Here is a 13,797-nt window from a genome sequence, read left to right on the forward strand (position 1 = left end):
CGTGCCAAGGGGCTGTCCCCAACCCGGCCACCTCCTAGGTGCAGGCACACAGCACAGGGCACGTGCTCTTCTCAGAGAAATTCGCCAGAATTCCCTGCTAATAATTTTGAGTAGATCGAAGATTTTTAAAGCCCTAAAGAATGAAACCAGTTAGAAATTATTGTAAGAGTTGGAAATAGCTTTTGTACATCTGAAATTTGATAACAAGTAAACCTAGGGGCTTAGTTCACAGAAGGAAAAGGAGGCAGACAAAATAAGTTGCAATGCATAAAATTTGGTCTATGATTGGTTTGCTGTAGTGAGGGAAATTTGCCACACTTTTCCATTACGCGCAGCACATTACTGCTGTGCTAGGGGACCAGCTAGGCTCCGAAACTGCCAGGGCATGGAGATGCTTGGATACACCAAAAGATTCCTTAGGAATCTGAACAGTTGTGCCAGAGGGAGGGGAAAATAGAAACTTTTACAACTAAGCGACCCAGATTTCCTGACTGACTGCCATTAACGTTACTCTGCATACCCAAAAACTCACGAATGCCCGCACAAATATCTCCACAGAAACACGTGCTGCGTGTTTATACACACAGCTGCTGAGCTAGGATGCTGCGAGGGGAGCAACTAAGGCATGGACAAGGAGGAAGGGGACAGCTGCAGCACGCAGAAGTCACGGCTCAGCTTTGCACCCCCGGGAAGGAGCGGCTGTCCCTGCCTGCTGGCCTCGGTAACTCCTCTCCGTGCCTCAGCGCGGGCGCACATTCTAGCAAAGAGGCTTGCTGCTGAGAGCAAATGTAGGACAGATGAGGTTTTTCCTAACGCTCGGTAGAAGCCAAAGCACTCCTCCATCTACGATGGCGTATGCACACGAACAATCATGGCAAAAGCGCAGGGAGCGCTGGAAATTCCCAAATAAATAGAAAGCCCTCTACGATTTACTCGCACGCACACATGCGCTGACTGAATAAGAACAACTGGACGTTTACGGTTGTACAATCGCATGGCCAAGAGGCTTGGAAGAGTCTTAATGGGTAAAATATGGGGCTTAAGTACGTGTAGGGCTGGGAGAGAAGTCATGTTTCTCTGCACAGAAACGTCTTTGCTCTCGTTCCTTAAAAAGAGCTTTAGAGTCTCCCCTGTTCCAAACTGGGATATTTCTGTAAACAGAAGAGATGTAGCAGAATAATAAAAAAAATTACTTGGTACCAAAACTTTTTTTTTTTTAGAAGTTCAAGCTGAAGAAACAACTGCAGTGTAATGTAAATTTGGAAACAGAGTTGGGGTGGGGGGAGAAGGACGTTTTATCCCATTTCAAAATTTCAAAACCTTTTCCCTACAAGTGTTTCTGAAACAGAAAATTTCTGTAAACAAAACTCGCTGCCAGAGACAGCAGTTTTGCTAAGTCAACACTTTCCAGTGAAGAAATACTTTGTCAAATAACGATAACCCTTCCAGGCCTACCCATATAGGCAATTTCTGTGCCTGAAACAGCCAACTGCCCTCACCACGCCGTCAGGACGGGAGGTTTACGTCCAGAACCAGATCTTGCTTCACGTGCTGGGAGTAAAGATGTAGTCAGAGACATCCCATTTCAGATGTGTTTTCTTCCCGGTTGTTCTGAAGGGATTCTGAGTTCTGGATCAAGCTGCCAGCCCACAGTCCAGTTACACGGAGACCTGGACACGTAACCAGATTAAATTCCCATATCCTGGATACGATTCATCCATCCTTCGGCCATACCCCAGCATGGACCAATCTTTATGAAAAGAAGGGAATCCAGCTTAGCTGAAAGCTTTCAAGGGCTGGTGGGAACTGGCGTGTGCTGACACATTTTGACAGAGCTGGGGACGTGTTGGAGCGGAGCAGGCGCTGCCAGGGGCACGAGTGACCTGCTCCAAGAGCCCCGTGGCACCGGCTGGTCCCCCGCCGGAGCCGCAGGGGAGATTCCCAGGGCCAGCTGGCTGCTAGAGTAAATAAAGCGGGTCAGATAGCACCGCCCGACTCCATAACTCCGGGCTTTGTTTAGCTGGACTGACAGCCGCAGGAACGCTCCCCGACGTATCTGGGCTTCGTGTTTACGGTCAGCGAGGAGATGACAGCGGGGACGACCGTGCCGCCACAGGACGCTCAGGTTTTCAGGCCTTTTTGAAGCCTGCGCAACCACGCTGCCCCATTTCAAAACAGTCCAACTGGTTCAGTTTTATATAGAATTAGCTTAACATGAGTCTTTAATGGTATTGTTTCTTTCTGTAGTAGAGAATGGCTGGCTCGGTGTGCTTTCAAGATGACAAATTCCTAGCTTAGAGAAATGTAGAGCTGTTGGATTAATTTCCTTTATGACCTGAATCCATCAGAGCAGAAGAAAAGTAGAATTGAGAATTGTTTTAAATCAACAGGAGAGTGCGACTGAAAAGGGACAGGATGATCTCTTAATAGTTTCTCTGCTTGTTTATAAAAGACATAAAATGAAGGTTTCAATGTGAATCAGAAAAAGGTTTTCAACGTTACCATTTCAACGACTGTCAGAAAAAAGAAATGCTCCCTTTGGCAGGGCCGAAATCAGCACCGAGCCTTCTGGCTCTTCAACAGCGTTTGTCCGGAGGCTGTAAGACCATAACCACGTCAGGTCCCTGGGGGTGGATGCTATCATGCTAGGCAAACAAAGTTTTATTCACGTTTATCAGCTGTAGCACAGGAACAAGGACCTGGTTTATGTGTGGTCAGGTTCTCCAACAAATATAGAAATATATATTCAGGCTTTCTATGAAAACAAACATCTGGCAGCTCAGCCAAAACCAACATGCAGAGGGAAGCCTGCTCTCTGCACCTCTATCCGCAGCAGAGCGGAGCAGTCTGCAGGGGCTGCATCGCACCAGTTGGGTTTAGCTGCTTTGCCCCACCGAGTGTTCGTGCACACGTGTGTGGCTTGTGATGCACAGCGGTGTTTGCTGCTGCCAGCCGAATGCTTCAGAAGAAATCAGTTCAAATGGCCGCTGCTGCCATGTGCCCTGTGGCTCTCCCTTTCCCAGTGATATCCTGCTCTCCTTGATTTTCCTTTGCAATTATAAAAAAAAAAAAATCAGAAAAATATCAATTATTAACAACTTGCGCATCTTTATTTCATGACTCGTTTTCCTGCTGGTCCTACACTGACTCCCCGGCAGCCTTCTGCTTCTTCAGACGGATGCTCAGACAGCTGCAATGCGACATCAGACCTCCCAGGTGACGGTACACGACAGCGAGCCTTCCGAGATGCCACGACCCGATGACAGCATTGATCTGATACGAATAGCTCTGCCTTCTGCATTTGCTTGGAGTTTTTCAAGGGCGTACCACCACAGCCAGCCCTGAGGGTGTGTGGGCATGCAGGAGCCAGTGTATCACCCGTCGTGGAGGTGGCTGGCATCTGTACGGAGCTGCTCGAGTAGCACTCATAGGTGTGCTGCAGTGTGACGAGAGTAGCCCTTCAGAAGCAGGGAGAAGGAGACTGCACGCTTGAGCTCAGCGCTGTGAGCAACAGAGCTGCCTCCCAGATTTTTATATGGACAAGGAGGACACCTTGGAAAATGTTTACATAAATACCTGCATATAAATACTCCAGATTCATCGGCAGTCCTCACCGCGGCTGAATGTTGTACTCCAATAAGGGCTTTACGGAGCACAGTTATATTTCAAAAATACATGACAAAAATCAAAGCCAGCTGGTGGTTATTCCTACAGCACAACTGTTGGGAAAATGGGGTTTAAGGAAGAGAACCGGGATCCCTCATTGTCCCTGCGAGGGCAGTTTCCAACTTTTGGCTGCGAGTAATCCCCGATACTTCAGGAGCAAAAATGCCTCAGAAAACACCATGAAATATCATCGATGGAGGAGAAGGGAAATGCCTGTCTGTCTTCCACAGAGATCAGCTCATAGCTTGCAAAACAAAACCCTGATTCCCTCTCCCCAGAGAGGAAAGTAAAAATTGATGGCCAGAAAGCTCTGTGTTTGGAAAACCCAGCTGGGTATTTGCTGTAGCCAACGAGCAGCACAGAGCAGCCTCCCGCCTAAGTAAAAATCTCCCTGGTCCCCATTAATTCACTCAAAATTCAACAGCTTAAGAGAAAATATGTGTACAATTTTATCTGTTTTCTGATAACTAGGGGTAGTTGCAAACTACCTACAGCTTTCTAGGTACGTTCCTGTACTGAGGTCGCTGTTTTCCTTAGACAGCGCAGTGCCAACCACATCTCTCCCCTCTCCAACCTAAAAGCAGAACGCGAGCAGCGCTGCTCCCCAGCTGACACAACATCGGTGCTTTCCCAGTCCACGAGACAGAAGAAAACCCACCAGACACCAAAGTGACAAAGGAGTATTAATATAACCCAGCATTTAGCAAAAATCTGACTCCCCAGTGAGGCCAGTCTGCGGTTTAACCGGGAGCCAGCCCATCAGATAGAGGTGATGGTATCGGTACCGGGACGTTTGTGCCCTGCCCCGTGACAGCGGTGGGGTGACCGCGATGCTCACCGGGCTCTCCGCGCCGTCCGGGCTTCCCTCGCCTCCCTGGAGGGCCTGTGGAAACAGAGCAGAGGGTTAGCGATGGGCAGAGGGGACAGAGGGCACACCACAAGCCCTTCCCTTTACATCCAAACCACCGCCTGCCCTCCCCGGCTCCCTGGCTACCATAAACAGCAGGCTGCAAACCATCCCAAACACTTCTAGTCAAAATACATCGCTTTAGCAAAAAAACAGGGGCAAGGCTTCTAGGTAAGCTAGGAAGCAGCTTTTGAAATTGTCACTACCCACATAGCAAAGGGAACAGGGTCTTAAGTGCTCCAGGACCCAACTGCAATCTTGCAAGTCACAACAGCGATCAAAGCGAGGAACAGAAATCGTTTCCTCCTAACCATCATCCAAGTCAGAAGTTCCCACGTTGACTGCCGAAGCAGCCCAGACCCCATCGTACACCTGCTATTTCAGATATAAAACATTTGCTGCTTCTCCTACCCAACCGGGCAGCAACAGCTGAGTGGTCAATAAAAAGCTGCACGGGGCAGCATGTCCTTAAATCAAGGACAAAAGGCACGTGGGCAGTAGACGAGAACACAACGCCGCTGCAGCCCAAGCTGAGCACCCGGGTCCCGACGCGGCTGTAACATCGCATCCTTTGTGCTGCGGGCGAAGGTTTTGCAATGTTTGATGGAAGCAGGCTCCCGCGGCTGGGAGCTGGCAGCTTCCATGCGCCCTCAATGCACACGTGGCCAGAGGGGGACAAAAAGTCACTTCTGGCAGCCTTCTGCGGGAGGTCAGCCAGCGCTGGAGAGGCCTTTACCGGGTGTCAGCAACGTTAACAAAAACAAGGGCTCACTTTTTATACGTGAAACAACCCTGCTCCCTCTGCCTTCTGCTGCTTTGTTAGCTTTTAGGTGCAAAGGACAATAAACAAAGATCCCTAGGTATTCCTGCGCTCCTATCAAGATTTCCCCTTCTGCATAAACATTTCTGTGCCCAAACGTGTGACTGGACCTCCAGGTGCAGCCTGGGGCTCTTCTCTCTAACGTCGGGGTAAACCCACCAGCCCTCTGTCCGTCCGTCCGTCCCTCTGTCCCTCAGCACACCCCGAGCAGGCGCTGCAGGCAGGACGCCAGTCCCCGCTCTCCCTACGGAGGTGACAATTCGCAGGTACAAGCCCAGGGCACACCCTGCAAGGGGTCGGCAGAAAACATCCATGGGAGCTCCTCGAGCAGCTGGCTGGCAGGCTCCTGGGGGGCAGAAAAGCCCCTTTCCAAGCCAGCCACGGGAACGGGCTGACTCCGAGCGTGCCGGTGCCCAGCTCAGGCCCTGTGCGACTGCTGGGAGTTGCTGCCCATCCTCTCCTTCTCCCCTGTCATTACAAAATGCCTCCGCAGCAGCCTCCAGCCTCCCCCTGCACCCGCTGCGGGGGCTGCTCATAACGCGGGGCTGGCTGAATCCCTCGCAGTCCCTTGGTTAGAGGAGGGCTGGTGCTAGAGGGCGAGAGCGTGCCAAGCTCCCATAAAGCTCAGGCTGGGCCCCGAGCATTGCGAGTGTGAGAAACCAAACGTTCTGTTTAAACAACTACAAAAATGGGTAGTAAACTTAAAGGGATTTCTTACTACTTCACACCATAAGGTAAAAATTGACTATTGCCTACATCGTGTAATTCTTTACAGTCTATCTTTTCCAGAAGGGAATCTGTAAGGAAAGAAATAACACCTGGACCTATGAGTACAGCACGCTCGCAGCAACCATTGAGACAAATCAAAGATGAGAGAGAAAATAAAATTCGTTCTCTTCCATCCCCCTTGCTGTATTTGTCTGGAAAAAAAAAAAATCGGTCAAAGAAATGGAACTGGAAAAGCAGGAAAAACAATATGGACCCAACATATAGAATCCTGCTGCCATTCAACGGCTGAATCTGGAAAAGTCTCCGCTGAGAGAACTTGAGCAGGGAGCAGGAGGGACACCAACACCTCCAGCGGGCGGCTGGGGGCACTCGGCAGCGAGCCGCAGCCCCGGGCCGTGGGCGGCCAAGCCCAGTCTGCACAACGGAGATCGTGGTGGGGGATACCTGCAGGAGCTTGGCAAGCAGAGCTGCTGCCACCAGGCTGGGGATGAGACGAGGTACGTGGCAGCAGGTGCCGGACGCCTGCAGGTGCCGCAGCTGCACCTGAGCACCACCAGGGCTCGTTCAGGTGGACTGGTGCCTGTGCGACGGAAGAAAAATCTCCGCCTGATCCAGATAGCATTAAACGTTACATCCAAGCTATGTGTCTAGTTTCAAACCCCGTTAGGAGGCTACAGTGGAAATCAAGGAGGCCTGGGAATTTGTTTGAAGATAAATGCTAACTGTAAACTGTTCCCTAACGACTCCGACTGCTCAGCCCCTGCAGCCTGATGCTTGTTCAATATAATTAAGATTTATGTTGCATTAATGTCAATTGGGCAATCGCTGGGCCTTTTCTCCTACCCGTCCCAGCCCCGCTGTATCAGTACTGGGAGTTCTTTATTTACATTTTTATGAAAGACAGCTTGGAGAGGAGAACGAACACAGAGCATGGAGCGGTCTGTTTTTAAACAACGTGTCACGTTCAAGCTAAACAGCCCGAGCGCGGAGCACAACGCGCGATTCCTGACAACGCCACGAGCCTTCCAGCGAGATGACAGATTTAATAACACAAAGACAAAGGAAGAGCACGAAATACATTGCTATTTGGAGCCGTTACAAGGAAGAGGCGATAGGTGCATCTAAGGAATAGCCGCAGAAACAAGGTTAAAAGTTCACAGCAGACGGACGGGGTTGGCTCGGCTGCTCTGCTGGGTAGTGGCCACGCGCGTCATCTACTGCGGGCAAGCAAATGAAAAATTAAAGTCAACATTGGTTTTGCAGCTCACAGGATATTGTCAAGAGCCCAAATAACACAGTTCTCCACAGGGCAGTAAATTATCTCTGTTTGAACTAATTTACCCATTGCAAATTGAGTAAATGCAAACTGGGTCGCTCTATAAATTCAGTAATCCATCAGGACCAGGGCAAGCAGGTCTCTTGCACCACGCGTACCAAACACTATTTTGCCCCTCAAAATTAAACTAAATCTGACATTCCCGAACTTGGGAAGCTGCATTGCTGGGCCCTGTTACTTCAGCTGCATGAGTTTATGAACGTTATGACCACCTGCCTTGCTGATGGGCATAAGGTAAATTGGTGTTAACCAAAATTAAGGTGGGTGTTAAATGCCAGCAAAAAAAAGATCAAGTTTTACACCGTTTTGGAGGGCCCGCCCACTCATGCAATTGGCATTTCTTCTAATTTTCATTTTTGTGAGCTTGAAGTGGTTTACATTGTTTCCCGTTCTCCCCTTTTGGCATTTTTCAAATTGTCTTCAATCTTCCCTTTTTGGTTTTTCTCCTCCGGTTAAAAATGAGCCAACCAGAAGAATAGCTTGAACAAATTGGTTGGTTCGGCCACTCTCAGAAAAGCCTTTTTTTTTTTTTTTTCCTTTTCCCATATGGCTTTACTTAGAAGGAAGGAGACCTTTGCAGCGTACCGCAGGGCCTGGTGTTGAGCACTAGGAAGCTGCAGCCCCGCTCTAGCTGGCTGTTCCTGCACAAAGGCCAATTTACTTTCTTGTTCCCTGGGGAAAAGGTTTATGGTTCATGGACAGAAGTCAGATTCTGCGATGCTTGCTCAGCTGATACTCATCAGGTATTCAGGCCGGACTGCAGACTCTGAGACCACAGATCGAAGATTAAACAGTTTTGGGTCACAACGTTTTGCATGAACCTTCTTGGCTCCGGATTCCAACGGACCCAAAGATTCAAAGCAAATACCAGACACAGATTGGAAACATGCAGCACCTACAGTCTACAGAGGTTTTCCAAATAAAAAAAAAATAAAATAAAAAATTCAAGATTCATTTCAAATTTGGTCCAAGAGCCCTAAAAACTCTGAAGTCCCGGGCTACGGTTTATGTTAGTAGAAAAGCCACCCAGAAAGCAAGCTCTGGTTGTTAGCGGAGGAAAGCTCCTTGCAGCTCCATATGTGATCCAGTTGCTTTCAAGATACAGAACAAGCAAGGAATTATTTCCCTTCATATGCCTCCACGCAGCCTGCCTGAGCAAGGATGCACACAAGCATCCTCCTTGCCACGTGCTGGGGAGCTGTGCTCAGTCTCTTGGGGAAGAAGTCTGCTCCAGGACCCAAGCTGGAACAACTGGGCAGCATTCGAGGTGGTGTGTTTTGGCTAGAGCACCTGGGCACCAAAGGTTTACGCCACAAACTCTCCTTTAACTGCAGCTGAGCCACAATGAGGGGCTCCCAGTGAGATGAGATGGGGCGCAGAGCTGGGGGAAACAGCCTTAAACCATCCCTACACGAGGCGAAAGAGCGAGTCCGTGTCCCAAATGTCACCTTCACCACCAGCAACAAAACCCACACGAGAGATACATTAGCCTGGGATGGCACAACTCAAGACCAGAGGCAAATTTGGGGTGTTTCAGTGTTTTTCCTAGCTGTAGCCAACAAAGGCTCCTCTTCCCTTGGGTGGATGCTTGTTACAAAGGGAAAAATAATATTCAAGATCATTCAAAGAGTGAAATGATATATAGGCACATGTTGAAACAAACCAAAGCGCCGACCACGCTGCATTTAAGGCAAGTGAGGTTGTGCTGCTCGCCCCCTACACACACCCCCTTAAATCATTTTTTTCCTTTTTCCCCACACCCAGAGACAGTTTCTTCAAACAGTCAAGCACATACAGCTCTTTTGTTTAGTCACCAGGGCATGAAGATAAACTGAATTTGAAACATAAATTAAGAAGTGACTGGAATAAAGCCACAACTGCACTCACATCAAACACGGGCTATTTGCCTTTTGTTATGGCTGCTCTTGCTCAGGCCACTTTCAGATAATGCGCTGGCACAGGGCAGGAGCAGATGTACGGAGTGCTCCCCGCCTCCTTTCTAAACCAAGAGGATGCACGTTTTGGCAGCTGTGCGGGCTGCCATATACAAGGTGGGAAGGTTTATATGGCAGATTTCAGCTTTACACATCTGCGCTGAGGCAGCTGCTTCAGTGCAAATCCTGGGCAGAGACGGTAGCTTTGAAAGCCCTTCAGAAGGCAGGCGCCTACACACAGGCGCACAGGCTTTTGCATTTCTTTATGAGAACAGTGACCACCTCTGTTCATCATACCTATGTGCTTCTGCATGCTCAAAATACCTAGTAAAGTTTAAAAAATCCTAAGAAAATCATAGCCTGGAACAAACGAGCAGATACCCCCAAGGACAGCTCTTTCAGAAGGCACGTGCGAGTAGGCTCTTCTGTGCTGAAGTACTTGCTAACACAGAGCCACCTCCTGGAAGAGGCAAGAAGTCCCCAGGGACCGAGATGCCCAGCTCTTCAGCAGGTGGGGTGCAGCACTGCTCTGCGCCAGTCAGTAAACTTACCCTACAAGATACCAGCCTGCCTGCAAACCCAAAAAACTCACGCAATGCGCTGGGAGCACCTCTACAGCCCAAGAAACGGTCGCGCATTTTGCTTGCAGCAACGCGTTCGTTTTCTCTTTTCCCCAAAAAACTGTAAGACACTTCTATAAGGTAAGCAAGATAATGAAGCACTTATTGCTTCCTTTGGCTTTCAGTTACGAGCTCACATTTAAACAAGTTTGACATGTTGGATTACAAAATCTCTAGTGCAACATTCAGATCTGACACAAAGTACTTGGGTTTTGATGAATTGCATTTTTGGAGCGCGGAAGTACTCAAAACTAATGCTTATTATCTACAATCAGAATTAGCTGTTCCAGATCCAGGATCCCACAGCAAAATGTAAAATAGTCTCTGTCATTTTCCATATTACTCAATACGCACAAACTGCAGAAGAGAAACTGGCAAGACAGGACTTGGAGAGCAGCTGAATAACCCCGCTCCTCGTAGACCTAGAAAAGATCCCAGTAACTGCACAGGAGTAAATACACGATGGACTTCAAGCAAACAAGCTTATACTTTGCATTTAAATGTTATTTTTATGGGAGCACCTCTGAGGATGCAGTCTCTGGTTGGTGCCCATTGGGGCAGGATTCCCCACCCTTCGTTTCTCAGCTTCCCCAAACCAAGAGCTCAATCTGCCACGTGCAAACCATAAAGCAAGAGATGGATGGGGCCAAGTGGGTCCTAGGAGCATGTCTACAACGATCACACTAATATCACCGACAGATTTAGCTTCCATGTTACCAATAAACTTTAACATAAAAATCAAAGTTTTCCTGTTTCAAAGCTCATCCCATGCTGCACTATTACAAGCCTCAATTTCAGCGTCTTTAAAAGAGCTCTTAAATTCTTCCTCCTGGGATCTTCAAAAGCAGCAGCTCTCTTCTGTTGCAAACCCTCTCTCCTCCCCCCCAGCAAGTTTTCAGCATGCAGAAAGCACTTCCTCCTCCTCTGCCTCGTTTTCTACACGCTTCCTCACAAGCATCATCGTAATGAAGAGTCAGGGCCAAGAATAGCCCATCAAAGACTTCCACGGCCAGCTCAGGGAGCTGTTTCTATTTTCATTATTTGCGTTAACCCCGGGCCAAGGCTCCACGTTGTTGCATGCCTCAAATAACAAAGCAAAAGCGCATCCCGGTGAAACAAGCCACATCAAAACCGCACAGCCAAATCCCCTCCACGCAGAACACACGTGAGGAGGAAGGTCCGTGGCTAGGAATAGTTTCTTCTGTATGGTGGTGCAAGCAAGACCCCACCAGCACACGCATGTTCCAGCAGATGTTTCAGATAAGGGGAAGCTGAAGGATACACCGCTGGGGATTTAAGTTTTGCTCTGACCTGACTGCAGCCGCCATTTGGAGTTTCTATTTTTACGCTGAACTTGGCCAGGATCAAACGCCGATGACTGATTTTGAAAACCTAATGGTATTACATCAGTTTGGCTCCCAAAAAAGCCTGCGGTCTCCAGCAAGCCGGCCAGGTGATGAGCAACAAGCCGGTGTTGATGAAGCCCTTGTGAAATTTAAGTAAAGATCGTACTACACAGAAAATAAATTAATCTTGTTCTATCACACTGACAGCAGGGTTACACAAATAAATCTCGTTAAGCTCTGGACATGAACAATGTTGGCTGTTTCAAAATAATTGTTCTCAACGTAAAGCATTCAACATAACTACCACAGTGACTTCATAAGAAGGCATCTGTCCTGCAAAGTGCTACAAGATGGACACAGATGATCCTCCTCCCAACGTGCCTGAGCACCAACACGGGATGTGCGTGGATTCACATTGCCCTTTTTTAATCCCACAAGTCCCTCTAAGAAAGCAGACCATCTGCAAGCAGCCAGTTACCGACGGCAGGGAAAAGAGGAAAATGAAGTCCTCTCCTGCACACTGATTGAGCGACTCTTCCCTTGGCACGGCTGTTTGAGGGGCTCCTGGAACGGGGATGGGGCGCAGGGCTTTGGGACCGGTCTCACCCAGCACCTGGCACCATCTCAGACCTTGGGGCACGAACACGCGCAGGTATAAATGAAGGCACTGCAGGTACACCCACTACTTGCATTTCCGTGGAAAAACCCCAAGGTTTGTGGCGCGTCGTTTGCCACCAGCAAATCCCTGAAGCCAGGGGACCACGGCGCAGAGCTGCAGGAGGGGACGGCGTGGCGAACTGTGCCGCAGCACAGAGCAGTGCACGAGACGACCGCTGACCGCGTGCGGTTCGATTCCCTGCTTGTGCCAGGCACGGCGCACGAGACGGGTGATCTTTTGGGCAGTGCCATTTAAAGGAAACGTGATTCAGCCATCAGGAACTCTGCTCTACCAGTAACTGTGTCACTGAACAGCTCTGGGAGAGGTACCCTGAGCAATGCTGTTAAAACGCCGCTCGGCACGCAGGGCAGAGCTATTATTAACGCCATTGTGACCTTGGGGAGCTAGAGATGTGTCTGAGCAGAGGGGCAGCAGGCACGAAATGATGCTGCTCGCTGTCAGGAAAACGCCTTCTAACCAGCAGCTGGTGGGACGGAAAGGAGCCGGACGCAGCACAGGTAAAAGCCCCACGCGAATCAGGTGGCTGGTTTAATGCATCAGAGACAGACCAGGTGAGTTTGGGGATTTTTTCCCCTTTTCTCTGCACGTAAATTTTTATACTGTGCACATCACACCACTCCCAAACTCTTAAAAATTGCAGTTAGTTTTTGATAGAAAAATGCTCAATAAACAATACAAGCTTCTAAATACAACGCATACAATGCTTCAGATTTCCTCATTTTTAGCTTCTATTAAAATAAACGTAATCCAGACAAGCACATAAGTCCTCTGGTTTGCCCTGCAATGAACAAGGCTGGAGTTGCTCGGAGGTTTTACCCATACCAGCCAGGGCCACTGCCATCATGGGAAAGGCCATGGCATTTCTTGGCCACAGGGTTTTTCCCCCCTTCTGCAGATACATTCACAATAAATCTTACAGGAACTTAAGCTCTAGCGGTACGCTCCCAGCACAACTCAGCGAGTATGAAGTAATTTCTCTTTAGGTTCTATGGAAATTAAAACCTTTTGTGAGCAGGCAAGTACGTAACGGTGTATCTGACAGACACAGCCCGTGTCTAACAAGCATGGAGGGAAATATTCTGCCTTTTGCATTGCTGGGAGAGTTTTCTCCTCGGTAATTTAACCTTTTTTTTTTCCCCACTAAAGCATGCAAGTCATTGGTTTAAGTTTAAACACCACCGAGCCACAGTTTTTATTTTAAGCATTCCCTCCATCTTCCCAACGACATCCACGTGGGGTTGCGTGGAGGAGGAATTAGACAACTGGAAAGCAACCACGCCGCATGCACCAGTCCCTGGTTACCTCCTGCATTTAGGAGCTTCCGAAGTTCACAGGTACCCTTCATTAAGTCACTTGGGTATATTAATACCTGCCTTGACCCAAATTAAGCTCTTCCCTGAGGACAAGAGGCTCAGTGCTCCACCAGTGCTCAGCTCTGGAGGGGTCTGCAGGGCAGGTTTCAGGGCTGGCTCCTGGTAGGAGGTTTCTTGTGGGAGGGTGTCCCAGGGAAAGCTTGGAGAGCAGCCGATGAAGGGCACTGCTGAAGTACCAGCAGAAAGAATGAGAACCGAGGAGAAAAGCAGAAAATACATTAAATGCCAAATGCATTAATGGCCAAGAGTCTCCAAATATATTAAAATAAAACCGTCCCACTGGACTAGCCTGGCACAGAGATATTTTCCCACTTGAGACATAACTCAGAGGCGAGAAGAGTCTCAACCTTGTAGAGGCTTCCTACATCAGGGGTGAAATTATGATGG

The 13,797-nt window shown here is 48.8% G+C and overlaps 1 protein-coding gene across 6 annotated transcripts in view; it reads right to left on the reverse strand.

Moving 5' to 3' along the window:
- COL23A1 (collagen type XXIII alpha 1 chain) overlaps positions 1-13,797 on the reverse strand; it is a 173,307-nt gene that overhangs the window by 45,193 nt on the left and 114,317 nt on the right. For all 6 annotated transcript variants that reach the window (XM_083798343.1, XM_083798342.1, XM_083798345.1 and 3 more), the window contains one exon: positions 4,505-4,549. In XM_083798343.1, the coding sequence (XP_083654469.1) occupies positions 4,505-4,549 (45 nt within the window). The remainder of the gene's footprint in view (positions 1-4,504; positions 4,550-13,797) is intronic.

Source organism: Anser anser (genome assembly GCF_964211835.1).
Source record: "Anser anser genome assembly, chromosome: 14".
NCBI classification, from domain to species: Eukaryota; Metazoa; Chordata; class Aves; order Anseriformes; family Anatidae; genus Anser; species Anser anser.